At 41.9% G+C, this 26591-nt stretch overlaps 1 protein-coding gene across 6 annotated transcripts in view; it reads right to left on the bottom strand.

The window, feature by feature from the left end:
- Positions 1 to 26591, bottom strand: part of tlk2 (tousled-like kinase 2) — a 206894-nt gene that overhangs the window by 24704 nt on the left and 155599 nt on the right. For all 6 annotated transcript variants that reach the window (XM_072561853.1, XM_072561854.1, XM_072561849.1 and 3 more), the window contains 3 exons: positions 22189 to 22278; positions 17012 to 17181; positions 14280 to 14418 (listed from right to left, as the gene is read on the bottom strand). In XM_072561853.1, the coding sequence (XP_072417954.1) occupies positions 14280 to 14418; positions 17012 to 17181; positions 22189 to 22278 (399 nt within the window). The remainder of the gene's footprint in view (positions 1 to 14279; positions 14419 to 17011; positions 17182 to 22188; positions 22279 to 26591) is intronic.

The raw sequence follows: 26591 nt of genomic DNA, 5'->3' as shown, positions 1-26591 counted from the left end.
GGGTTTTGGACACAATTATGTTAAGCTAAAATAATGATAATCGCAAAGAAATTAATCAGAGCTGCCTGAAGTGGACTGGGAAAGGGAATGAACTGAAGAAATGGTTGAGGAACAACGGTAGACATATTTAAAAAAAAAGTCATGACTCATATTCCGCTGAAGGATTCAAGGAAGGGGATAGACCATCCATGGTTTTAAAAAAGAAAGCAAGAAATTGGAAGAAACAAAAGCAAGTAATACGGCAAAGACTAGTGGTAAGCCAGAGGATTGAGAAAGACTCATAAACCAGCAAAAGATGACAAAAAAAGCAAGACAAGGGTAACTTTCAAATAATGTCAAAACAAATGGTAAGTGTCTTTAAATATATGAAAACGAAGAGGGAGACCAAAGTCAACGTATGCTTCTTAGAGAAAGAGGCTGAAGAAATAATAATGGGGAGCCAGAAATTGGCAGAGGAGTAGAATAAATACTTTGCATTATGATAGAGGATGCAATACCATTCCAAAAACACCAAATAATCGATGGGCAAAAGACGGAGAAAAATAATCACAATAACTTTCACTAGAGAAAACTGATTCGGGAAACTAATGGATTCTAGTTGCATTCTAGGGGCAGCATGGTGGCTCAGTAGTTAGCACTGCTGCTTCACAGGACCAGGAAGCTGGGTTCAATTCCAGCCTTGGGTGACTGGAGTTTGCACATTCTCTCAGTGTCTGTGTGGGTTTCCTCTGGGTGCTCCAGTGTCCTTCCACAATCCAAAGATGTGCAGGTTAGGTGAACTGGCCACGCTAAACTGCCCACAGTGTTTAGAGATGTTTAGAGGGTAAATGTAGAGTAATAGGGTAGGGGAATGGCTCTGGGTGGGTTACTCTTCAGAGGGTCAGTGTGGACTTGTTGGGCCACATGGCCTGCTTCCACACTGTAGGGATTCTATGATTAAAGGAAGTACCACAGGAAGCACTGGTGGTTGATACACTGGTAGTAATCTTCCAAGATTCTTTAAATTCTGGAGAAGTCTCAGAGGATTGGAAAACTACTAATGTAGCATCCTTATTCAAAAAAAGAGTGAGACACAAAACAGGTAACTATAGGCCAAAAGTTGTAACATCTATCGGTTGGAAAGTGTTGAGACTATTCAAAAGGAGTTGGGAGGTCACGTTGCGGCTGCACAGGAATTGGTTAGGCCACTGTTGGAATATTGCATGCAATTCTGGTCTCCTTCCTATCGGAAAGATGTTGTGAAACTTGAAAGGGTTCACAAAAGATCTACAAGGATGTTGCCAGGGTTGCAGGATCTGAGCTACAGGGAGAGGTTGAACAGGCTGGGGCTGTTTTCCCTGGAGCGTCGGAGGCTGAGGGGTGACCTTATAGAGGTTTACAAAATTATGAGAGGCATGGACAGGGTAAATAGACAAAGTCTTTTCCCTGGGGTCGGGCAGTCCAGAATTAGCGGGCATAGGTTTAGGGTGAGAAGGGAAAGATATAAAAGAGACCTAAGGGGCAACTTTTTCACGCAGAGAGTGGTACGTGTATGGAATGAGCTGCCAGAGGATGTGGTGGAGGCTGGTACAATTGCAACATTTAAGAGGCATTTGGATGGGTATATGAATAGGAAGGGTTTGGAGGGATATGGGCCGGGTGCTGGCAGGTGGCACTAGATTGGGTTGGGATATCTGGTTGGCATGGACGGGTTGGACCAAAGGGTCTGTTTCCATGCTGTACATCGCTACGACTCTATGAATGTAGTGACAGCATTCTGAAATAGATAACTTAATCAAGCAGATTCGATATGGCTTCATGAAGGATAGGGTAAGGGGGAACTAGTAGCATTTGTTTGGATTTCCAAAAGGATCATAAGGTAAAGCACATAGAACACAGAACGTTAGCAAGGTTTCTTAGTAAGATAACAGCCCATGGTGTTCAAGACACTACATTAGCATGAACAGAGGATTGGCTATCTAACAGAGGTCAAAGAATTGGGATATAAGAGGCATTTTCAGATGACAACTTGTAACTACCAGGAGTCAGTGCTGCGGTCACAATTATTTACAATATATTTAAATTACTTGGTGAGGGAAGTGAATGTACTATTGCCAAAAATTGGTGTAAGACACAAAAATAGATAGAATGAAAGTGGTGAGGATGACAGATTGCCAAGGAAAATAGCTAACACAGTGAGCAAACCCTTGGCAGATGGAATACTGCTGATTTGCACTTTGAAGCAGGAATAGAAGAACTGAACATTATTTAAATGGAGAAGTATTGCAGAAATCACTAGCAGAGAGGTATTTAGGGTTCGTCCTGCATATATCACAGAAAGCAGCAATAAGCACAACAGTCAAATGGTATTCTGGCCTCTACCAAAGGGATTGGATTATAAAAAGGGAGGTGTTGTTAAAACCATACAAGGCATTAGTTTGACCATACCGAGAATACTGAACATTTTTGGTCCCCTTATTGAAAAAAAGATTCACTGGAACTGGAGACAGATTGGAGAAGATTCACTAGGCTCTTCCCAGGTATGGAGGGATTATCTTGAGTAAACAGTGGAATTTAGAAGAATGAGAGGTAACCTTCTTTGAAACATACTAAATTTTAAAAAAGATTGGTTAATGTAGATGCTGAAAGGTGGTTTCTCCTTGTGGGAGAGCTGAAAATGTGCTGCTGGAAAAGCGCAGCAGGTCAGGCAGCATCCAAAGAGCAGGAAAATTGATGTTTCAGGCATGAGCCCTTCTTCAGGAAGTCTCTCCTTGTGGGAGAGCCTAGAACAGAGGGTATAATCTCCAGATTAAGGGGTCACCCATTCAAAATACAGAAGAAGAAAAATTTCTCTTGGGGGATTGAATCTATGGAATTATTTAATGCAAAGGACTGTCGCAGCTAGTATGTGAAGTATATTCAAGGTTGAGACAGACAGATTTGTAATCAGCAAGGGAATTAAGGCAGCAAAGGTGGGTGGATGATGATCATATCAGCCAAGTCCTCATTCAATGATGAAGCAGAATTGATAGGGTAATGAGGTAAAAACAATGACTGCAGATGCTGGAAACCAGATTCTGGATTAGTGGTGCTGGAAGAGCACAGCAGTTCAGACAGCATCCAAGGAGCTTAGAAATCGACGTTTCGGGCAAAAGCCCTTCATCAGGTAATGGTCTACTTTTCTTTCCATGTCTTTCGGGATGCAAATGGACAAAGCAGTCAAAAAAAAAGGTCTCTCTCTGGGTCACTGAACACCCTAGTCATCTTCACTCATGCTGAGCTTAAAAAGAGATTGCACACAGGCAGACATGGCACTAACAGATGTAAAGTCATTCTATAGCCAGGTATTTATAGTTCAGAAACCATTCTGGGACATGATCAATCAGCCAACTCACTTCCTTCTCTAACACAGAGGGATGCAGGTAGAAGATGACATAAATAGTAATTAGTTTCAAAGCAAACACTGGTTTTAAAAAAAGCTGCATCAGACCCATCAAGACAGCAACTGATTTGATCTTTTAGAAATGACACAACGATCAATGCTTCTCCTCAGGAGATTTTGAATTTAAATACAAGTTTTTAAAATATAATACAAATACAGCTACATCTCCAGTGCAATGCACAGTTCAAACCTCAGGTCAGACTGACATTCCCCTTCAACTTACTGAACAGTGACTCCTCTGTTGGCAATATTGAAAAGCACAATACTGTAATTTTACCAGAGCAATTTCAGATCCCTAATTCTGAGCAGCAGAAACTTTGCTTTCAATTACCAACAGTTTGCTATGTGTCCCAATGGACACAGGTGCCTCCTTATATTTGATTTCTTCCATGGTACATAGTTTTCAAGTAAGCATCATGAGCCACAGCTTGAGAAACCACTCCCTGGTTTCTCAGGATCTGACTAACTAATAAATAAATAGACATTATATAAAATAACAGCATCAGTCTTGACTAATGTAGAAAAAGCTGGACTGCATAAGCTACTAGGTGAACTTGGATGCACCTGCATATATTATCTCAAAGCATTCTCTTCATTTTGGTTGTAACATTGGTGAAAATACACCACATGGCCATGAATTCTATCACTGATGATTTGCACAACCCAAGAGTAGCATTAGGAGAAGCTATCAGTTGGGATAGTGATTGTGTGCTGACTAAATGTGATTGGTGGACCATCACAATAAAGTTAAATTTATCATTGTAGTACATTGCTCACGGCAAACCACAGCCAACTTAAATATGAATTAATGGTTAACTAGATTAGCAAGGTTATTCTAGAGGTCAATATGGAGATACATGTCCAGTGTGCTTCAGCACAGTTACACTTGACCCCTTACCTTGTCCAGAAGGATCACATTTGTACTCTGGGGGCTTTCTTAAGTCAACAGCTGACTTCAGCTGATATTCCATTTTTAGCTGATATTATTAATGTTTCCCTCTCTGCAGATGCTGCCCTTTCTTCTTTAGGTCTGCCTGTCATTACCCTTTCCTGAAAAAAAGCCCTTGATCGCACTGTTTTTGCAAACTATATTCCCAGCTCCCTTTTTCCCTCCATTGTCCCTGCATGTGTTGCTGCCTTGCATATCCATGCTTGAATCCTTCAAATTAGGTTTCAGTTGTGAGGAAAGAGTGGGTAGGGTGAATTTTCTTTGGAACAGTGAAGGTTGAGAGGCGGCCTAGAAAATAAAGGGTATGGATAACGCGTTTAGCATGGCGTTTTTTCCATTTGTAGAGGAGTCAATAACCAGTGTACATCATCTTCTATCCCATACCATGAATCTAAGGGGAGAATTGAGAAGAATGCTTTTTAGCCGGAAGGTGATGGGAATCTGGAATTCAATGCCTCAAAGAGTTAAGTCAGGAAATCTCGTAACATTTAAGCAGTGTTTATATAGTAACTTGCATTATGATAGCCTCCAATGCTATGAGCCAAGAGCTGGAAAATAGAATTAGTGCAGTCAGATTGTTGTTGCCTGGAGCAGGTATGATGGGGCTCTTTCTGTTCTGTAAATATCGGAGTCTCTGTGAGGTCTCTGTCCTGCCACACTATGAAAACAGTTCTGGCCAAATCACAAATAACATCCTACATGACTATAACAATGAAAAATTATCTGTCCTCAAACATCTCAATCTTCTGCAGCTTCTAGCATGTTGGACCACGTTATCCTCCTCCAACATGTCTGAGCTGGCTGACAGCAGATCGGTATATATTTTCACCCAGCCCCATCTTTATCCATCTAAAGATTGAAAGTTATACTTCCAGTTTCCATACGTCTCATGCTCTTCACGGATCTGCACTTGGCCCCCTACTTTTCCTCTCCATGCTACCTTTTGGCAACATCACTGAAATGCAGTCTTAGGACAGCAGCAGCAAGGTAGGAAGTGTTTGAGTTTTGTGCCTGTATGCTACTGCTCCTCTGACCAACAGCATTCTTGTATTTTTTTTTTCATTTCTTCATTTCTCTTTTATATCAAAGTTCACCTTTTTCTTATTTTCTGCGGCTGTGATGCAGGAAGGCAATTGCAAGGGCCTGCTGCAGCAGTGGCAGCACAGTGGATCCAGTGACCATTCCTCATGGCCATGGCTTTATTGAAGGCTTCATTGACAGTGGGTGTGGTCTGTTCCTCCCGCTGACAGTGTGGCAGCAGCATGACAGTTCTGGTTTATTTCTCATGTCTATGGTGACAAAATGGCAGCTTTGGGCGGTGGCTGAAGTGGCAACGGTTTCAGCAATGGCGACTTGGTGTGTCTGGTCTGTCCCTCTTTACTGCAGTGGTGATGCAGTGGCTTTGGTGTCAGCTTCAGCGGTGGCAGTCTGCTGGGTCCAGTCCAAAAATCTTTGTCTTGGCAGCCTCTGGGACAGCTTCAGCAGCGGTGCTCCACAGCCACTTCAGAAAACCAGCAGCCATCCAAGGTAACAAAAAATTAACTCTGTCCTAATGTTTGTCTCAATTACTTCATTTCATAATTTCTGTAATTAAAATGCCCCTGAATTGTGGTAACTTTTTAATATATATCATTTTCATAAATACAAGTGACAATGAATTGCTATTCTATTCGGAGTTAGATTTCACATCAGCATTGAAGAAATCCAGCTTAACATTACCATTACCCCATCAACTTCACAATATTGTCAGGCTGGTCAGAAACCGATTTCTGGCTGAACAGCACTTTCCTCCAGTTAAACATCGGGAAATTGAGGCCATGACAAACATCATTCCCTACCCTTAGAGGAGAAAGTGAGGCCTGCAGATGCTCAAAAGGTCAACGATTCCTGATGAAGAGCTTATATGCTGGCAACATCGACTCTCCTACTCCTTAGATGCTGCCTGATCAGCTGTGCCTTTCTCGCACCACTGACCCCCTACTCATTAACTCAATCCCTGTCCTTGGCCTACTTGAGACTAAACCAATTTGTTTGTAGATTTGCTTTTATAGCAGATTCCAATCAGTTTTGCACTGTGGTGTGGACTTGTTGGGCCGAAGGGCCTGTTTCCACACTGTAAGTAATCTAATCTAATCTAAAATATCTATCTTTGCACTATTGTTCAGCTCAGTTCACCACCTGTTGAAACACTCATGTATTCTTTTACCTCAAGACATTGAGGGAGGAATTGTAGCACCCTGGTTATGTGCCTACCTCTGAGCCAGAAGCTAGGTCCCATGCTCAAACTTATTTGCCCATGAAAGACATGTTTGGAATGTGGCCAGAGTATCAGCCTAGAAATCCTCCCAAAGTGGTAAGAGTGAGAGAGACTCCTGGTCAGTTACTCTGAAGAAAGCAGTCATAAACCATAACAGTATTTCACCCATAAGCATGAGCCATTACAATGGAGGTCAACTGGGCAGACTTGCGGTCTCGAAGCTCCAGTGACCCGGGTTCGATTCCACTCTTTGGGGAGCCTGCATGTTCTCCCTTTGTTTCCGTGGTTTCCTCTGGGTGTTCCAGTTTCCTCCCAGTCAAAAGATGCACAGGTTAGGTGGATTGGCTATGTTAAACTGCCCGTAGTGTCCAGGGATATGCAGGCTAGGTGGATGAATCATGGGAAATGCAGGGTTAGAGGGATGGGGTAAGTAGCTGTTCGGACGATCTGTGTGGACTCATTGGGCTGAATGATTCCAAAAGCACATTCTCAGAAATGCACATTCTCAAAAGAGAAGACAGTCAGACAGACTTGACACCTGCTGGACTCGACAAGCTAATCAGAGTCCTACAGCACAAAGACAGTCCCTTTGGCCCAAAACTGCTCCATGACGACAAAAATGTTCATCTATGTTAATTCCATTTCCCTGCACTTGGGCATATCCTTCTAAACCTTTCCTATCCATGTACTTGTCCAAATGCCTTTAAATCTTGTTAACATACTAACCTCAACCACTTCTCCTGCCAGTTCATTCCACATGCATACCACTCTCTGTGTAAAAATGTTGCCCCTCAGGTTCCCTTTATTCTTTCCCCTCTAACATTAAACTGATGTCCTCTAGTCCTTGATTCCCCAAAACTGAGCGCATTCACCTTATTCATGTCTCTCATTAAATTGAATATACTTTTAAAAGATCTCCCCTCAGTCTCCTACATGCTAAAGAAACAAGTCCTGGCTTGTGCAACCTCTCCCTTTCACTCAGACCCTTAAGTCTAGGAAACCACTTTGTGAATTTCTTCTGCACTCTTTCCAGTTTAATAACATTCTTCCCATAGCAAGGTAACCAAAACTGAATACAATACCCCAAGTGTGGTCTCACCAATATCCTGTAAAGTGGCAAAATAACTTCTCAACTTCTATACTCAATACCCTGACTGATGAAGGCCAGTGTGCCAAAAGCCTTCTTCGCTGCCCTATCTATCTGTGACTCCACTTTCAAAGAAACATGCACCTGAACTCCAAGGTCCCTCTGTTTCACTACAGTCCTTAAGGCCCTACCATTCTCCATGAAACTCCTACTTGGATTTGACTTTCCAAAATGCAAGACCTCACACCTATCTATATTAAACTCCAGTTGCTACTTCTGAACCCACTTCCCCAGCTGATTAAGGTTCTGCTGCAATTTCTGATAACCTTCCTCACTGTCCACGATACTGCCTTTTTTGTGTCATCTGCAAACTTACCAGTCATGCTTTGGACATCCTCAGCCAGAATCATTGATATAGATAACAAACAGCTTTGGACCCAGCACAGGCCTTACACTCTCCATTAATCACAGTTCTCCAGTCTGATAAACGTCCTTCCACTATTACCCTCTGCTTCTACCATCCAGCCAATTGTCTATCCAATTTGCCAGCCAGCCTGGATTCCATGTGATCAAACCTTCCAGAGCAGCCTACCATGTGAACCCTTATAAAAGACCTTCGTGAAATCCATATAGACCACATCAACTACCCTGCCCTAGTCAATCTTCCTGGTCACTTCATCAAAGCACTCTGACAAATATGCGAGGCATGATTTCCCACAGACAAAGCCATGCTGACTATTCCTAATTAAACTTTGTCTTTCCAAATGCATGTATATCTTATCCCATAGAATCTTCTCAAGTAACTTACCTACCACAGATGTGAGGCTTACTGGACTATAGTTTCCAGGCTTTTCTTTGCAGCCCTTCTTGAATATGGGAACAACATTCGCTACCCTCTATACTTTTGGGACCTCACCCGTGGGGAACAATAATGCAAATAGATCAGCCAGGGCCCCTGCAATTTCTTCTCTAGCCACTTGCAGTGTTCTTGGATATATCTGATCAGAACGAGGAAATTTATCCAATTTCATACATTCTAATACATCCAACACCTCCTCTACTGTGATATGGACTGTCCCCAAGATATGACCATTAGCTTCCCCAGGTTCCCAAGTCTTCATATGTCTTTCTCCATGGGAAACACAGAGGAGAAATATTCATTGATGGCCTTGCCAATCTCCTGCAGTTCGACACATGCCCACTTCGGTTCTTGAGGGGTCCTATTCTCTCTCTAGAAACTCTTTCTCCTTTAATATCCTTAAAGAACCTCTTTTGATTCACCCTAATCTTCTCAGCCAAGGCTATCTTGTGCCCCTTATTGTCCTACTAATTTCCTTCTTCAGTAAACTCCTGTATCTTGTATATACCTCCAGGGATTCCCTTTATCGTATCTGCCGGTACCTGAGCCAAGCTTCCTCCTTTTTTCTGGTCAAAGCCTCAATATCTCTTGTCACCTAGGCTTCCCTATTACTGTCAATATTACTTTTCACTCTCACAGGAACATTATAGACCTTGAACTGCAGCTATCTCACTTTTAAAGGCCTCCCACTTGCCCGAGGTCCCTTTGTCTCCAAACAAACTACTCCAATCAACCCCTGCCAGCTCCTAATTCCATCAAACTTCGCCTTTGGCAAATTTCGAACCTGAAACTGTGGACCAGTTTTGTCCCCTCTCCAGAAGTATTTTAAAATTATTACAACTACGGACACTGGTCCCAAAGTGCTCCCCATTGTCACCTCAGTCACCTGTCCTGACCTATTTCCAGTAGTAGGTCAAGCTATGCCCCTTCCTGAGTAGAACTTAGAAAAGTACAGCACAGAAAGGCCTTTAGGCCCACGATGTTGTGCTGAGACTTAATCCTAATGTAAAATATAGTAACTTAACCTACGCACCCCTCAACTCACTGCTATCCATGTGCATGTCCAGCAGTCGCTTAAATGTCCCCAATGACTCTGCTTCCACCACCTCAACTGGCAACACATTCCATGCATTCACATTTCTCTGTGTAAAGTACCTACCTCTGACGCCTCCTTTATACCTTCCTCCTAATATCTTCAAACTATGACTTCTCGCACCAGTCAATCCTGCCTTGGGGAAAAGTCTCTGGGTATTGACTCTATCTATTCCACTTATTATTTTGTACACCTTGATCATGTCTCTTCTCTTCCTCCTCCTCTCCAGAGAGAAAAGTCTGAGCTTATTAAACCTTTCCTCATAAGGCAAGCCCTCCTGTCCAGGCAACATCCTGGTAAACCTTCTTTGCACCCTCTCCAAAGCTTCTGTATCTTTCCTATAGTAGGGCGACCAGAACTGGACACAATATTCCAAATGTGGTCTCACCAGGGGCTTGTAGAGCTGCAGCAAAACCTCGCGGCTCTTAAACTCTTTACCCCCATTAATGAAAGCCAAAACACCATATGCTTTCTTAACAACCCTATCCACTTGGGTGGCAACTTTGAGGGATCTATGTACTTGCACACCCAGATCCTTCTGTTCCTCCACACTGCCAAGAATCCTGTCTTTAATCCTATATTCAGCATTCGAGTTTGACCTTCCAAAATACAACACTTCGCATTTATCCAGGTTGAATTCCATCTGCCATTTCTCAGCCCAGCTCTGCATCCTGTCTATGTCACACTGCAGCCTGCAGTAGCCCTCTATACTATCGATGACACCTCCAACCTTTGTGTCATCTGCAAATTTACTAACCCACCCCTCAACCTACTCATCCAAGTCACTTATAAAAACTACAAAGAGCAGAGGCCCAAGAACAGAGCCCTACGGGAAGCCACTCAACACTGACCTCCAGGCAGAGTATTTTCTCTGCAACCACTCTCTGCCTTCTGTCAGCCAGTCAATTCTAAATCCAGATAGCCCAATCGCCCTGTATCCCATACTTCCTGACTTTATGAATGACCCTATCCTGGGGAACCCTATCAAATGCCTTGCTAAAATCCATATACACCACATCCACTGCTCTATCGTCGTCGACCTGTCTTGACACCTCCTCAAAGAACTCAATAAGATTTGTGAGGCATGACCTGCTCCTCACAAAGCCATGCTGACTGCCTTTAATCACGCTATGCTTTGCCAAATAGTCATAAATCCTATCCCTCAGAAATCTTTCCACAACTTTGCTGAATACAGACGTTAGACTGACTGGTCTGTAATTGCTCCCTATTACCCTTCTTGAAAAATGGAACAACATTCACCTCCTTCCAATCCTCCGATACAACTCCTATGGAGAGTGAGGAGGCAAATATCCATATCAGCAGCTTAGCAACCTCCTTTCTCACTTCCCAGAGCAGCCCAGGATAAACGTGGTCTGGCCCTGGGGACTTATTAATCTTAATGTTTTTCAAAATATTTAGCACATCAACTTCATATTTCTAACACATCAACTTCATAGGACCCTCTATATACTGTTTAAGGAAGCTTTCCTGAATGCACTTAACAATTCCACCCCATCTAAGCCCTTAACGCTTTGGCAGTCCCTGACTATATTAGGAAAATCAAAATCTCCTACTATGACAACCCAACTGCTCTTGTAAGTCTCCCCAAACTCCCTGCATTTTTTTTCCTCCAATTCTCGTTGACTATTTGGGGAACCATAGTACAACCCTAGTAACATCACCATTCTCTTCTTATTTCTTAGCTCCACCCACAAAGCCTCACTTCAGTTATTTCATCTCTGATTACTGCTGTGATACTTGCCTTAATCAAAAATGAAACTCCCCCTTCCTTCTCTCCACCATCTCAGTCTCGTCTGAAACACCTGCAAACTGACACATTAAGCTGCCAGGGCTGTCCTTCCCAGCCATGTTTCTGTAATGGCTATAATATCCCAGTCCCACGTATTCATCCACACCCTGAGTTCATTGGCCTTATCTGTCAGCCCTCTTGCTTTGAAATAGATGCAATTTAATCCAATAGGCATTCCTTGCTGCCTTTGTATTCTAGCCTGACCTGCCTCTTACAGTTATAGGGATGTCCAACCAGGTATCCTAACCTAATCCAGTCCAATTTGCCTGCACTTGGCCCATATCCCTTTAAACCCTTCCTATTCAAGTATCCACCCAGATGTCTTTTAAACTCTGTAATTGCACCAGCCTCCCCACCACTTTCTCTGGCAGATCACCCTCTGCATGAAAACGCTGCCCTTTAGGAATCTTTTACATCTTACCCCTCTCACCCCAAACTTATGCCCTCTAGTTCTGGACTCCCCCACTCCAAGGAAAAGATCTTGTATATTTATCCTATCTATGCCCCTCATTATTTTATAAACCTCTATAAGGTCACCCCCTCAGCCTCTGACGTTCCAGGGAAAACAGCCCCAGCCTATTCAGCCTCTCCTTATAGCTCAAAACTTTCAACCCTGACAACAACCTTGTAAATCTTTTCTGAACCCTTTCAAGTTTCACAACGTCATTCCAATAAGGAGACCAAATTGCACGCAACATTCCAAATGTCCTGTACAGCCACAACATGACCTCCCAACTCCTGTACTCAATACTCCGACCAATGAAGGAAAGCATACCAAACATGTCCTTCACTATCCTATCTACCTGTGACTCTACTTTCAAGGAACTATGAACCTGCACTCCAAGATTTCTTTGTTCAGCAACACTCTCCTAGACCTAACCATTTAGGTATACAAGTCCTGCTAAGATTTGCTTTTCCAAAATGCAGCACCTTACATTTATCCAAATTAAACTTCATCTGCCACTCCTCAGCCCACTGGCTCACCTAATCAAGTTCCCATTGTACTCTGAGATAACCTTCTTCACAGTCTACTACACTTTCAATTTTGATGTCATATGCAAACTTACTAACTATACCGCCTATGTTCATATCCAAACCATTTACATAAATGACAAAAAGTAGTGGATCCTGCACCAATCCTTCACTGGTCACAGGCCTTCAGTCTGAAAACCAACTCTCCACCACCCTCTGTCTTCTACCTTCGAGCCAGGTTTGTTTCTGAACGGTTAGTTCTCCCTGTATTCCATGAGATCTAACCTTGCCAAACAGTCTCCCCATGAGGATCCAAGTCGAATGCCTTACTGAAGTCCATACAGACCATGTCTACTGCTCTCCCCTCATTAATCCTCTGCTTTTTATTCAAAAAACTCAATCTTCATTTTACTATTTCTGATTACTGTATCTCCTTCCAACCTCTCACTTGTCTCCTTGCTGTTGAGGATCCCACCCCAACTGTCAATGTAGTTTAAGTGCTCCCTCGTAACACTAGCACACCTGGCTGCCAAGACATTGCCTGCCCCCCAACCCCATCCCCTCCAGTTCAGATGCAACTTGTCTCTCTTGAACACGTCACTTCTGCCCCAGAAAAGATCCCAATGATCTAAAAATCTGAATCCCTGCCCCCTGCACCAATTCTTAGGAACACATTCATCTACTATATCCTCCTGTTTTACTCTCACTAGCACGTGGCACTGGAAGTAATCTGGAGATTAACACTGACGAGGTCCTGGTTTTAACTTTTTTACTCGCCCTGTATAATCACTTTGCAGGACCTCAACTCTATTTCTATGTATGCCATTTTAGCCAATGTACACAATGACTTCTGGTTTTAATCTACATAAAAGTGAGGGAATTCAGAACCCTGTTGCCTGTGTCTTAATTCACACCAAATTGTTTACTTCTCCAGTGTCTTGATTTTAAAATTCTCATACACGTCTCCATGGTCTTTGTCTTCCTTGTCTTTGTGATTGTTTCCAGACCCACAGTCTTCCATTGGTAGGTGCATCTTCAGCTATCTGGGTCCAAGGCCCTCATTAAACTTCTCCACCTTTCCTCCTTGTAAAGACACTTCAAAATTTACCTCTTGGACCAAGCTTTTGAATTACTACCTGGGTCAGTGCTTACTTTATTTCAGAGGGAACCATGAAGTGCCTTTGGACATTTTATTACAACAAAAGCATTTATACAATTTTAAAAAAAACTTTCTATTGCTGTTTCTTGCTGTGGGACCAATGGTATCATTTTCTATCTGGATGTTGTTGTTCTGGCCAATAAGGGAAGATTTCAGACAGTGAAGGTAGTGACAACATAGAAGTTCATACAATCCCTACAGTGTGAAAGCATGCCAATCGGCCAATCCAGTCTATGCTGAGCCTCTGAAGAGCATCCCACCTTCCCCGACCCTACCACTCTGCATTTTCCATGACTAATCCACTAGCCTGCACATCCCTGGACACTGTGGGCAATTTAGCTTGGCCAATCCACCTAATCTCCACATCTTTAGACTTTTGAGAGAAAACTGGAGCACCCGGAGAAAACCCATGCAGATATAGGGAGAAAGTGCAAACTCTACACACACACACACTCACCAGAGGGTAGAATCAAATCTGGGTCCCTGGCGCTGTGAGGCAGCAGTGCTAATCACTGAGCCACCGTGCAACAAGTACTCTGAAAATAAGTTCTGAATTGGTGTATCTAAAATTTACACTCAATTTATCCTGGATTGTAGATCCAAGGCAGAATCATCTGGAAACACCTGGGTGGATGTGTCAAGCCAGTGAGCAGCTTTTAAAGGTGATCTCACCAGTATGTGCCTGCTCCCTGTGACGTGAGTTCCATCCCATCTACTGAATTGTAGCTGTCATCGTCCATGATTTTAGATAACCCAAAGTCTGTGATTTTTATTTCTCCACAAGCTGTTCCGTTCACCAGGAGAATGTTACCTGTGAAAGTATAAAACCCATGCAATTTAAATTAGGAAATGTTTCATGGCAGGTAATAAAACTAATTATTGCAGCATCAGCCATCACTGCCCACTTTCAACGGCAAAGCAGTTTTCAAATCCACAAATTACAGAAAGCTATTCTTTGTAGAAATTAAATTATGCAATTTTTAGCATTGATTTAGAGTCATACAAATGTACAACACAGAAACAGACCCTTCAACCATACTGACCAGATATCCTAAATTAATCTAGTTCTATTTGCCAGCTCTTAGCCTATATACCTCTAAACACTTCCTATTCATGTAGGAGAAATTGAGGACTGCAGATGTTGGAGATCAGAGTCACAACGTGCAGCGCTGGAAAAGCACAGCCGGTCAGGCAGCTTCAAAAGAGCAGGAGAGTTGATATTTTGAGCATAAGCTCTTCATCAGGAATTTTCCTCAAGAGCTGATGCTTGAAATGTTGACTCTCCTGCTCCTCAGACGCTGCCTGACCGGCTGGGCTTTTCCAGCACCACATTTTTTGACCCTTCCAGATGTCTTTTAAATGTTGTTATTGTGTCAACCTCCATGGGCACCTTCTTAGGCATCTTATTCTATACACGCATCACCCTTTGTGTGAAAACGTTGCCCCTTTTGGTTCCTTTTAAATCTTTCCCCTCTCACCCTAAACCAATGCCCTCTACTTCTAGACTCTCCCAACCCAGGGAAAAGACCTTGACTACTTATCCTACCCATGCCCTCATGATTTTATAAACCTCTATAAGGTCACCGCACAATCTCTGATGCACCAGGGAAAATAGCCCCAGCCTCTCCCTATAGCTCAATAAAGAGTTGTTCCATACAGTGAACAGATTGCCTCAGGGACCTTTTATGGATATTATGTAACTTGTTTGCAAAAAAACTGTCACAAGACAGCAGGAGATTGAGAAGGGAACATGATGGAGATGTATAAAATTATAAGAGGCATAGGTAGAGTAGATAGGAAGAAATCTTCCCTTTTGATAGAGAGATCAATGATCGGGGGAATATATTTATGGTGAGGGGCAGGAGGTTTAGTGGAGAGGAGGGGAAACCCTTTTTCACCCAGAGGGTGGTGGGAATCTGAAATTCACTGCCTTTTAAGAGTGGTAGAGGCAAAACCCCTCATAACATTTTACCAGTATTTAGGCATGCACTTGCAATGCCGAGACACTTAGATTTTTGATCAGTGGAGGAATCAAAGTTTACAAGGAAAAGGCAGGAAAGTGGATCAGACATCATCCTACTGAATGGTGAGCAGGTTTGAGGGGCCAAATGGCCTACTCCTGTTCCTATTTATTATCGTCTTCAGGCTAAGGCTGGAAAATGGGATGAGAATAGTTAGGTAGCATGATGGCATAGGCATGATGGGCTGAAGTGCCTTTTGACTCTAATAAGACTTAGGAGCAGATTTGGCTTAACTCTTTCATTCATTGAAAATATGCCTGATTTGATAATCCTCAATTTAAACTTACCTCCATAATCCTCAATTTCCTTACTGACTAAATATCTATCTATCCCTGTCTGGAATGTACTTACCATTCTATCCTCAACAGCTCTCTCTGGAAAAAATTTCCATAGATGTGTTACTCTCAGTACAAATTCCTCATCTCTGTCTTGACAGGGTGGTCCTATACTCTCCCACAGGGGGAACCCATTGCTCTGCATTTACCCCGTCATGCTGCTTAAGAACCTTACACCTCAATAAGGTCACCTCTCTCAACTCTTACTCTTCTAAGCTCCAATGAATACACGCCCAATCAACTCAATCTCTCCTCATAAGACATTCCCTTCATACCTGGTATCGGCCTAGTGAATCTTCTCTGGACTGCCTCCAATGCCAATACATCTTTCTATTCATTAGTAGCCCAAGACTGTTCACAGTATTTTAGTCTCATTAGTGCTTTGTACAGGTTTGGCAAAACATCCTTATTTTTATACTCCATTTACTTTTAAATAACAGCCATGTGCTGAACTCATGTGCTAGCTTTTTTTCTGATTTATTCATGAGGATTTCCAAATCCTTCTGTGCTGCAGTTTTCTGTAGTCTTCCTCCATTTAAATAATATCCAACTTCTCTACTTTTTTTGACAAAATGCAAAAACTCAAATCCTGTAATATATTGCAACAACCAGGTTTTGCCCATACGTCTATCTCCCAATGCAAAACCTTTCCATTATTCCCAGTGTTTGCCTACCAATCTATTTGTGCATCAACTGTAAACTTGGCAACAGTACATTCACTTCCCTCTCCAAATTATTAATATATATTGTATCTAGTAGTCTGTGACATTCCACTAGTTACAGGTTGCCATCCTGAAAATGCTCTCCTTATTTTACTTGGTCTTGTATTACTTAGCCAATTCTCTATCCATGCTAATAAAATACCCCCAGCACTATGGGCTATTATCTTATTCAGTAGCCTTAGATATGGTATCCTATTGAACGTCTTTTATCATCTTTTTTTTTGAATCCTTTTCAAAAGTATTTTGAGAAAACGCAACTCAATATTCCTAGTTATTCTACCCTTTGATGATTATTACAAGGATAGACCCTCAGCAGAAATACGTACCTGGCTTAAGGTCATAGTGAATGATAGGGGGCTTGATCTCATTCAGATATTTCAGAGCGTTGACCACTTGCATGATGATGGAGCGCCCTTCCTTTTCTGACATCAGCTTGTGTTGCTTCAGGTAGAAATCCAGATCATTGCCTTCACAATACTCTAACACAGTACAAAACCTGAGGAACAAGATCAGGACATTGTTTTTTTTTGCCCTCCGTCCATGACCAAGAGATTTTACTTCCTCTAAGCATCATCACTTTCACTTGGAATCAACTTGGTTTCAGTTAAGAGAGATGACAGAATGCACTGATTAGCATGAGCAGCAACTATGGAATTTCATTTACTCTTGTATTTTTCAGGTTTCATATATATATATATTATACACGAACACATCTCATTCCTTGCTGAGTTAGGATTCATTATATGTCAAATCCATACACTGTGCTCTACTGTAGAACCAAAAAAACCCATCAATATTCTGGATGCAACTCAAATATTAATGCAAAACACAAGTCCAAAAATACTAAGCAACGTTTTCTCCTCTTGCTACTTGGTGAACTTCAGTATCCACTCGTGGTCCACATAAGCACCAAAAACATAGGTAGTTTGAGAGATGGGGATTTAAGACAGAAAGTCAGGGAGCTAGGACGGAAGCTAGGGTGGAAACAGAGTTGTTATCTCTGGTTTGTTGCCCATGCCACATGCTAGTGAGGCGAGGAATATGGAGAGAGGAGTTGAGTATGTGGCTAGAGGGATGGTGCAGGAGGGAGGGTTTTGGATTCCTGGATAATTGGGGCTCTTTCTAGGGTAGGTGGGTCATCTATAAACAGGATTGTCTACACCTGAACCAGAGGGGTACCAATATCCTGGGGGGGGGGGGGGGGAGTGGAATTTGCTCATGCTCTTCGGGTGGGTGTACACTAATTCAGCAGAGGGATGGGAATGCAAATTGTACTTTGAGTAGAGAGGAGGTTGAGAGTAGGGAGGTCCAAAATAAGGTTTCAGGGTCGCAAGAGGGCAAGCAAGAAGCTGGTTTGAAGTGTGTCTATTTCAATGCCAGGAGCATCTGGTATAAGATGGGTGAACATGCAGCATGGGTCAACACCTGGGATTTCAATATTGTGGCCATTTTAGAGACATGGGTAAAGCAGGGACAGAAATGGTTATTGCAAGTTCCAGGATTTAGATGTTTCAGTAAGAACAGAGAAGATGGTAAGAGAGGTGGGGGTATGGCATTGTTAGTCAAGGACAGTATTACAGTTGCAGAAAGGATGTTTGAGGACCTGTCAACTGAGGTAGTATGGGCTGAGATTAGAAACAGAAAAGGGGAGGTCACCCTGTTGGAAGTTTTCTGTAGGCTTCCAAATAGTTCCAGAGATTTAGAGGAAAGGATAGCAAAGATGATTTTGGACAGGAGCGAGTGTGACAGGGTAGTTGTTATGGGGGACTTCAACTTCCCAAATATTGACTGGGAATACTACAGTTCAAGTACAGTTCAATGGGTCAGTTTTTGTCCATTGTGTGTAGAGCGTTTTCTGACACAGTATGTTGACGGGCCAAGGGGCAAGGCCACATTAGATTAGGTACTGGGTAATGAACCCAGCCAGGTGTTAGATTTGGAGGTAGGTGAGCACTTTGATGATAGTGACCACAATTCAGTTATGTTTACTTGAGCGATGGAAAGGGATAGGTATACACTGAAGATCAAGAGCTACAGCTGGGGAAAGGCAATGACGATGCGATTAGAAGCATAGGATGGGGAAGGAAACTGCAGGGGAAGGCACAATAGAAATGTGGAGATTATTCAAGGAACAGCTACTGTGTGTCCTTGATAAGTATATACCTGTCAGGCAGGGAGGAAGTTGTCAAGTGCAGGAGCCATGGTTTACTAAGGAAGTTGAATCTCTTGTCAAGAGGAAGAAGGCGGCTTATGTTAGAGTGAGAAGTAAAGGCTCAGTTTGGGCAATTGAGAGTTAGAAGGTAACCAGGAAAGACCTAAAAAGAGAGCTAAGATGAGCTAGGAGGGGACATGAGACATTGTTGGCTGATAGGATCAGAGAAAATCTTAAAGCTTTCTATTGGTATATAAGGGATAAAAGAATGACTAGAGAAAGATTAGGGTCAATCAAGGATAGTAGTGGAAGTGGTGCGTGGAGTCAGGAGATAGGGGAAGCACTAAATGAATATTTTTCATCAGTATTCACACTGGAAAAAGACAAATGTTGTTATACTGAGAAACAGGAAAGGAGGTTCACAAGGAAGAGGTGTTAGAAATTCAGGAAAGTGTGAAAACAGATAAATCACCTGGGCTGGATGGGATTTATCTTATGATTCACTGGGAAGCCAGGGAGGAGACTGCCGAGCCTTTGGCTTTGATGTTTATGTCATCATTGTCTACAGTAGTAGTACCAGAAGACGGTAGCAAACGTTGTTCCCTTGTTCAAGAAGGGGAGTAGAGACAACCTTGGTAATTATAGACCAGTGGGCCTTACTTCAGTTGTGGATAAAGTGTTAGAAAAGGTTATAAGAGACAGGATTGATAATCATCTTGAAAGGAATATGTTGATTAGGGATAGTCAATGCAGTTTTGTGAAGGGTAGGTCGTGCTTCACAAACCTCATTTGGTTCTTTGAAAAGGTGACCAAATAGGTGGATGAGGGTAACGCTGTTGATGTGCTGTATATGGGTTTCAGCAAGTTGTTTGATAAGGTTCCCCATGGTAGACTACTGCACAAAATACGGAGGCATGGAATTGAGGGTGATTTAGCAGTTTGGATCAGAAATTGGCTAACGGAAAGAAGACAGTTCATGGGAAAAGTTCATCCTGGATTTCAGTTACTAGTGGTGTACTGCAAGGATCTGTTTTGGATCCACTGCTGTTGGTCATTTTTATACACGTCCTGGATGAGGCGTAGAAGGATGGATTAGTAAGTTTGCGGATGGCTCTAATGTTGGTACAGTCGTGGATAGTGTCAAAGGATGTTGTAGGTTACAGAGGGACATAGATAAGCTGCAGAGCTGGGCTGAGATGTGGCAAACGGAGTTTAATGCAGAAAAGTATGAGGCGATTCACTTTGGAAGGAGTAACAGGAATGTACTGTATGAATGGTAAGATTCTTGGTAGTGTAGATGAGCAGAGAGATCTCTGTGTCCATGTACATAGATCCCTCAAAGTTGCCACCCAGGTTGATAGGACTGTTAAGAAGGCATACGATGTGTTAGCTTTTATTAGTAGAGGGATCGAGTTTCAGAACCATGAGCTCATGCTGCAGCTGTACAAAACTCTGGTGCGGCCGCACTTTGGAGTATTGCGTGCAGTTCTGGTCACCACATTACAGGAAGGACGTGGAAGCTTTGGAGAGGATTCAGAGGAGATTTACTAGATGTTGCATGGTATGGAGGGAAGATTTTACGAGGAAAGGTTGAGGGACTTGAGGCTGTTTTCATTAGAGAGAAGGAGGTTGAGAGGTGACTTAATTGAGACATAAGATAATCAGAGGGTTAGATCAGATGGACAGTGGGAGCCTTTTTCCTAGGATGGTGATGTCTAGCTAAGGGGCATAGCTTCAAATTGAGGGGTGATAGCTATAAGACAGATGTCAGAGGTAGTTTCTTCTACTCAGAGAGTAGTATTGGTGTGGAACACACTGCCTGCAACAGTTGTAGACTCGCCAACTTTACAGGCATTTAAACGGTCATCAGATAGGCATATGGACGAGAATGGAATAGTGTCAGTTAGATGGGCTCCAGATTGGTTTCACAGGGTGGTGCATGCTGAGGGCCGAAGGGCCTACATTGCGCCGTAATGTTATAAGTTCTCTCTCTTCTAGGGGGAATAAATTTTAAAAGCAACTCAGGACTAAGAAACTGTGACACTGAAGGCTAGAAATTCTGCTGATACAGACATTGGCAAGTTGCTTCGAATAAACTCTGCTCCACAGATAATACGTGCCATCAAGTGGAAAAAAGTTCTGTTGGCTTCAAAACCCTCATGCTCAGGGTACAGCATTTGATAATGAAATCACTGTTTTTAAAATGCAACTGAGTGTGCACTTTTTGCCAATCCCTTCAACTAAAGGACTTTTATCCAGAGAGAGTTCAGATTACTTCAGCTGGAAATATGGCAATTCATATTTCAACAACTGGCAAGTAATTTGGATGATACAGATTTAACAGCTGTTTAAATAATCATGTCAGCACAATATTTTCCATGCTCTACATCTACACTTACAATATTTGGCTGTGTAATACAAAAAATGTTAAAAGTTATGTAACACTGAAAAATAATATATTTACTAGAGTATTCAACAGCAGCTTGCAATTATAATTAATGAAAAAAATTGAGTGCCACCCGTACTTTTGATATACGAATTCCTTTACATTATTGAACAGGATCTGTAACAAAATAAACTTACTTTCCTTAACATTTCCTTGCAGGAATGTTTCTTTACTGACAGGTTGAGAAAGCCAAGAAGTTGATTTGTAGACTGATAACATCAGCTAAGACTTGGTTAAGAGGACTTAACCCAAGTGTGCAACAAGAAAAACTTATTTGATCAAAATGACAACGAAAACTCTAGTTACTATCACACCATTAAAACAGCATATGATCGAATATAAATATCAAGAGCCAAAGGGATGTGCCTGGAAAGGTGCACTTTTGTTTAAAGTCTTTTTAAAGCGGAAAACAATATGTCCACTTTACATTTCTTTGATGACGTCTGAATTTCCAAAGGCACACTTCAGGAATATCACCCCCTGTTGCAGCTCACTTGGGTCAGATGATTGAGCAATTTCTAGGCTTTACTGAACATTCCTTCTCAATGTTTACAATGAAGTCACTCCTAAAACCTCTGAGCAAATTATGTCATGTCAACCCAGTAGAGTCTAGTTAAAGGTCAAGACAATTACGTAAAAGAAAACTAAATTGCAGGAGTTTAGGGCAAGACTATTCCTTCAATACACAGAGAAATTCTTTCTGAATGACTGAACAAAAGATCACAACTGTAAATCTTTAAATGCATAACCAGCATGAAGCATTGTCCAGAGAAGTAATTAAACCCAAAGGTACATAAGATAACATTAACCCATGACAAAACTGAAATTCAACAAGCAATCTTGGGAAAGTTCTGTGAACATGGCAAGGAATACACTATAGCTTAAAAGGAAAAAAAACCACTTACGAGTCTGTATCTAATGAGAAATAGTCATAAAGTCTGACTATCCTGGGATGATCCAACTCCTTGTGAATTCTATATTCTCTGCAGGCATGCCTGTAACCAAACAATTAACATTATCAGAAAATATGCTCAAAATCTAGATCATTGTTTACAAAAAATGTTACCAAAACAAAGCACATGGTAAATTAACCTTTACAGGTAAGGACATAGCAAAACATGCTTTGGAAGCCAGGGAAAAAAGTTCATAAGTTCATTTATCCTTTAAACATGACAAACAGATTGAATAATCACAAAATGCAGCAATTAAATAGACACAAAGAAACCTAGATGCAGTAATGGAGGAACAATAAACCAAATTATACAGTTTAATACTTCTTGCATTCATCTAATGCAGTAACAGATGATCCTGACGTGTTTAGAACACTGACAATATACATCTTTCTGAAAAAGAAACCACAATTCAATTTTTTTTTCTGCAAACAAGTACACAAATATCCAATAACGTTGGTGAACATTGCCTCCTTAATGAGATAAACCAAGTGACAAATGGACTAACATACATTGGCTCAGTATTTTCTCATCCCAAGTGCCCTGCTGCACTAAGTATCACCATCAGAACTGAATAAATAGGAAGAGGACCGTTTGCCCCAGCACTCAATGACATCCCAGCTAATCTTCTTCCTCAGCTATACAAGCCTGCTCTCGCTACATACATATCCTCAAGTTTCTAAGTACCCAAATATCTGTAACTCTTGGAACTGAATGTAATCAAAATTGATAATACTTGGCAGCACGGTGACACAGTGGTTAGCACTGCTGCCTCACAGCACCAGAGACCCTGGTTAATTCCCGCCTCGGGCAACTATCTGTGAGGAGTTTGCACATTCTCCCCGTGCCTGCGTGGGTTTCCTCCGGGTGCTCTGGTTTCCTCCCACAGTCCAAAGATGTGCAGGTTAGGTGAATTGGCCATGCTAAATTGCCCATAGTGTTAGGTGCAGGGGAATGGGTCTGGGTGGGTTGCTCTTCGGAGGGGTGGTGTGGACTTGTTGGGCCGAAGGGCCTGTTTCCACACTGTAAGTTACCCAATCTAATTGCAATTGAGAATTCTAAAGCTTCATAATTCTTTTGAAAGAAGAGATGTCTCATCTCAGCCCTAAATGGAGTATCCTTTATTCCAAAACTGGAGTCTGTCCTTGTTACGACTGGAGGGGTGGAGTTCAAGGGCAAAGACACAGGAAGTAGAGGAGATGCACTGGAGGGCATCACTATGTGGTAGAGGAAATTGTGGCTCCTGAAGGAGGCCATCTGGGATATTCTATGGTGAAATTGCTCCTCCTGGGAGCATATGCAGCAGATGCGGAGGAACTGGGAATAAATGATAGCATTTTTGCAGGAGGCAGGGTGGGACAAGGTGTAGTCCCCTCATGAAGCTTGAGCACATCATGCATTTCTAAATGCCCTGTATTTATATTCTTTATGAAATCGCCAATAACAGACGTTCAACTATCTGGCCTATAATTACCTGCTATTCTGACCCCTTCCCTTTTCAAATAAGGGTGTTACTCTGCCAGTTTTCCAATCCGCCTGGACCTTTTCAGAATCCACTAGCCTACTGCCCTATTACTATTTCCATTCACACCCTCTGATGCATCCCATCATGTCCAGGAGATTAATCATTGCTAAGCACCTTACTTTCTCAAGCATTTTTTCTCTAATAGTTTTTGTACTTATTTCCTCTCCTACTTTTGCCCTTCAAGTATTCAGTAATTTTGGAACAGTGCTGTCATTTACTGTTAAAACTAATGCAAAGTATTTTTTCAGTTCACTTCCTGCTGGCCCATTATTTCTCCCACTTCATTCCCTCAGGGGCTTATGTTCATTTTGGCTTCTCGCTTCCTTTCACACTCAGCTTGCTTGGTCATGATGTCATTAAAACATTTACTTGTAACAAAAATTCAATTGTATGGTGAAGACCAAGACTGAAAAGGCATGTCGTAACTTCACATGGTCATGGCTGTACACTTAGACTTTCAATCCTAACATGAGCATTTCCTAGTTGCAGTCAGGCACTGTATGTAATGCAGCTTGCATTAATATTGAACAACTAGCAAATAGTTAATTATTTAAATCGAATAAGATAAACAGACGTGTGCAATTTTGACAAACAAGCATTAACATGATAAGTGTAACATATGGGCAATAAAAGATTTTGTAGCTGCACATTAGATCACTCAATATTGAAGAATGCGTTTCCCTTGTCGAAAAGGGAATCTAACGGATTCATTAATGCATACCTTTTCTTTCAGAAGCTAACTGACAGGCTTTGTATTTTCAGTTTTGAATTTATTTCCAATAATAATAATTTTCAGTATTAAGAACAATTTACACAAACAATTGTGATGTCAAGACATACAAGGTTATGGCCAAGTGCTGGAAAATGGGATGAGAGTAGTTAGGTGCTTGGAACTAATTCACCTACCCAATTTAATCACTCCCTTACCTCAGATACATAATCCAAGTGCGAGATCTCTGACATCAGTCCTGTTAATTTCTCTTTAATTAATTTCAAAGGCTCTCTTACTTCATGCCTGAATATTAACTCAATGGGAGTAACCGGAGTAGATTCATTTGAGGCATTTCTAATGGTAAACAATATGAATGGGATACCTTTATCCCAGTCATTCGGATAATCCTGAGAGTATGCTCTTAACATGGTCTTCAGGGTCTGATGCCACCTGTCCAAAGCTCTCTGGGATTCAGGATGATTTAACTTGATTTAAATTGCTGCATGTCTAAGCTATCCATGACTTCCTTAATCAGCCTAGCATTCAGGTTAGACCCTTGATCTGACTGAATCTCTCTGGGTAGCCCATGCCATGTGAAGAAAGCTACAAACTCCTCTCTCACCCTTTTTACCTTAACATTCCATAATGAAATTGCCTCTGGAAATCTGGTAGACACATCTATTATGGTTAGCAAATACTGTTTCCCACTTTTAGTCTTAGGGAGGGGACCTACACAATCAATTATAATATGTGCGAAAGGTTCTTCAAATGCAGGAATTGGCAACAAAAGTGCTGGTTTTATTACCGCCTGTGGCTTATCTACCATGATTCCTGATGAAGGGCTTTTGCCCGAAACGTCGATTTCGAAGCTACTTGGGTGCTGCCTGAACTGCTGTGCTCTTCCAGCACCACTAATCCAGAATCTGGTTTCCAGCATCTGCAGTCATTGTTTTCACCTCGCTTATCTACCATTTGGTACGTATGACATGTACGGCAAAAGTTAACCACATTCTTGTGCACTCCAGGCCAAAAGAAATGCTTTGGTACCTTAGCCTTGGTCTTCCTTGCACCCAGGTGAACTTCTCCTGGTAGTTCATGTGCTACCTGGAACACTTTCTGTCTGTATGCTACTGGCAACACAATCTGGTGCAGTTCTGCCCATTTAACCTCTGCACTAACCTGCTGTGGTCTCCATTTTCATTTTAGGATTCTATCTTTAAGGTAATAACTTTTTGGAATACATTCTGACTCCTTTTCTGAGTATGCATCAACACATATATCTTTTATTCTCTCATCTTTCTATTGGAAGTCCATGAGCCTTTCAGGACTAAATACTTCTGCCTGACCCTCTGCCTGTTCAAGTTTTTCCTGCAGCATTACTTCAAACAGGGTGTCTGCTAACTGAATATTCATCTTTCTCTTTAGTTTTTGCTTTGTGTTGTGACTTATGATAGTAGGATCTTGTTACTAAACAGTACGGAAAAATTCCAGTGTATTTTTCTTTTAACTCTGCAGTTTCCTGGTCTTCCATTGACTTCTCCGCAACAAGGGGTGTCACTCCCACCTTGGATCCTGCTAAATTGTTTCCAAGAGCAAACTGTATTCCTGTAACTGACACTGTCAGTCACTCCCATTGTTACTTTCCCAGTTTTGGGTTGGGACTCTAACCTGATCTTGCAGAGGGGATGCTAAATTTCTGTCCATCTATCCCACAAATTACACTCTCTCAGGTAACAGGTCAGAAAGATTACAAATACATTAATCTCTTACTGATTAGATCTCATATTTCTCAAAATTATAACTTCTTTCCCTTCTCCTCCTCTTCTTTCTGAGTGATCTTTACCCAGAAAGACTCAGGCACGAACTCAATGTCCAGCTCCTGCCTCTGCTGTGCACTCTCCTCCAGTTCCTCGGCTCTTCTTGGGTTTACTTCACTACTTTCACTGATGCCAATGGCTTAGCCTCTTTTAACACATCTTTTCTCACAGTAACTTTCTTTAACGACCAGCACTGTGACTTTACGTGTCCCACTTTACCGCAGTGAAAATACTTGAAGCCTTTCACCTCCGTTCCACCTTCTTGGACTTCTTTTTTCACCTATGGTTAACTATTACCAGTATG

This window comes from Chiloscyllium punctatum, chromosome 42 (genome assembly GCF_047496795.1).
Source record: "Chiloscyllium punctatum isolate Juve2018m chromosome 42, sChiPun1.3, whole genome shotgun sequence".
Taxonomy (NCBI): Eukaryota; Metazoa; Chordata; class Chondrichthyes; order Orectolobiformes; family Hemiscylliidae; genus Chiloscyllium; species Chiloscyllium punctatum.
The sequence above is the reverse complement of the archived record's forward strand: the minus strand, read 5'-3'. Positions and strand labels throughout refer to the sequence as shown.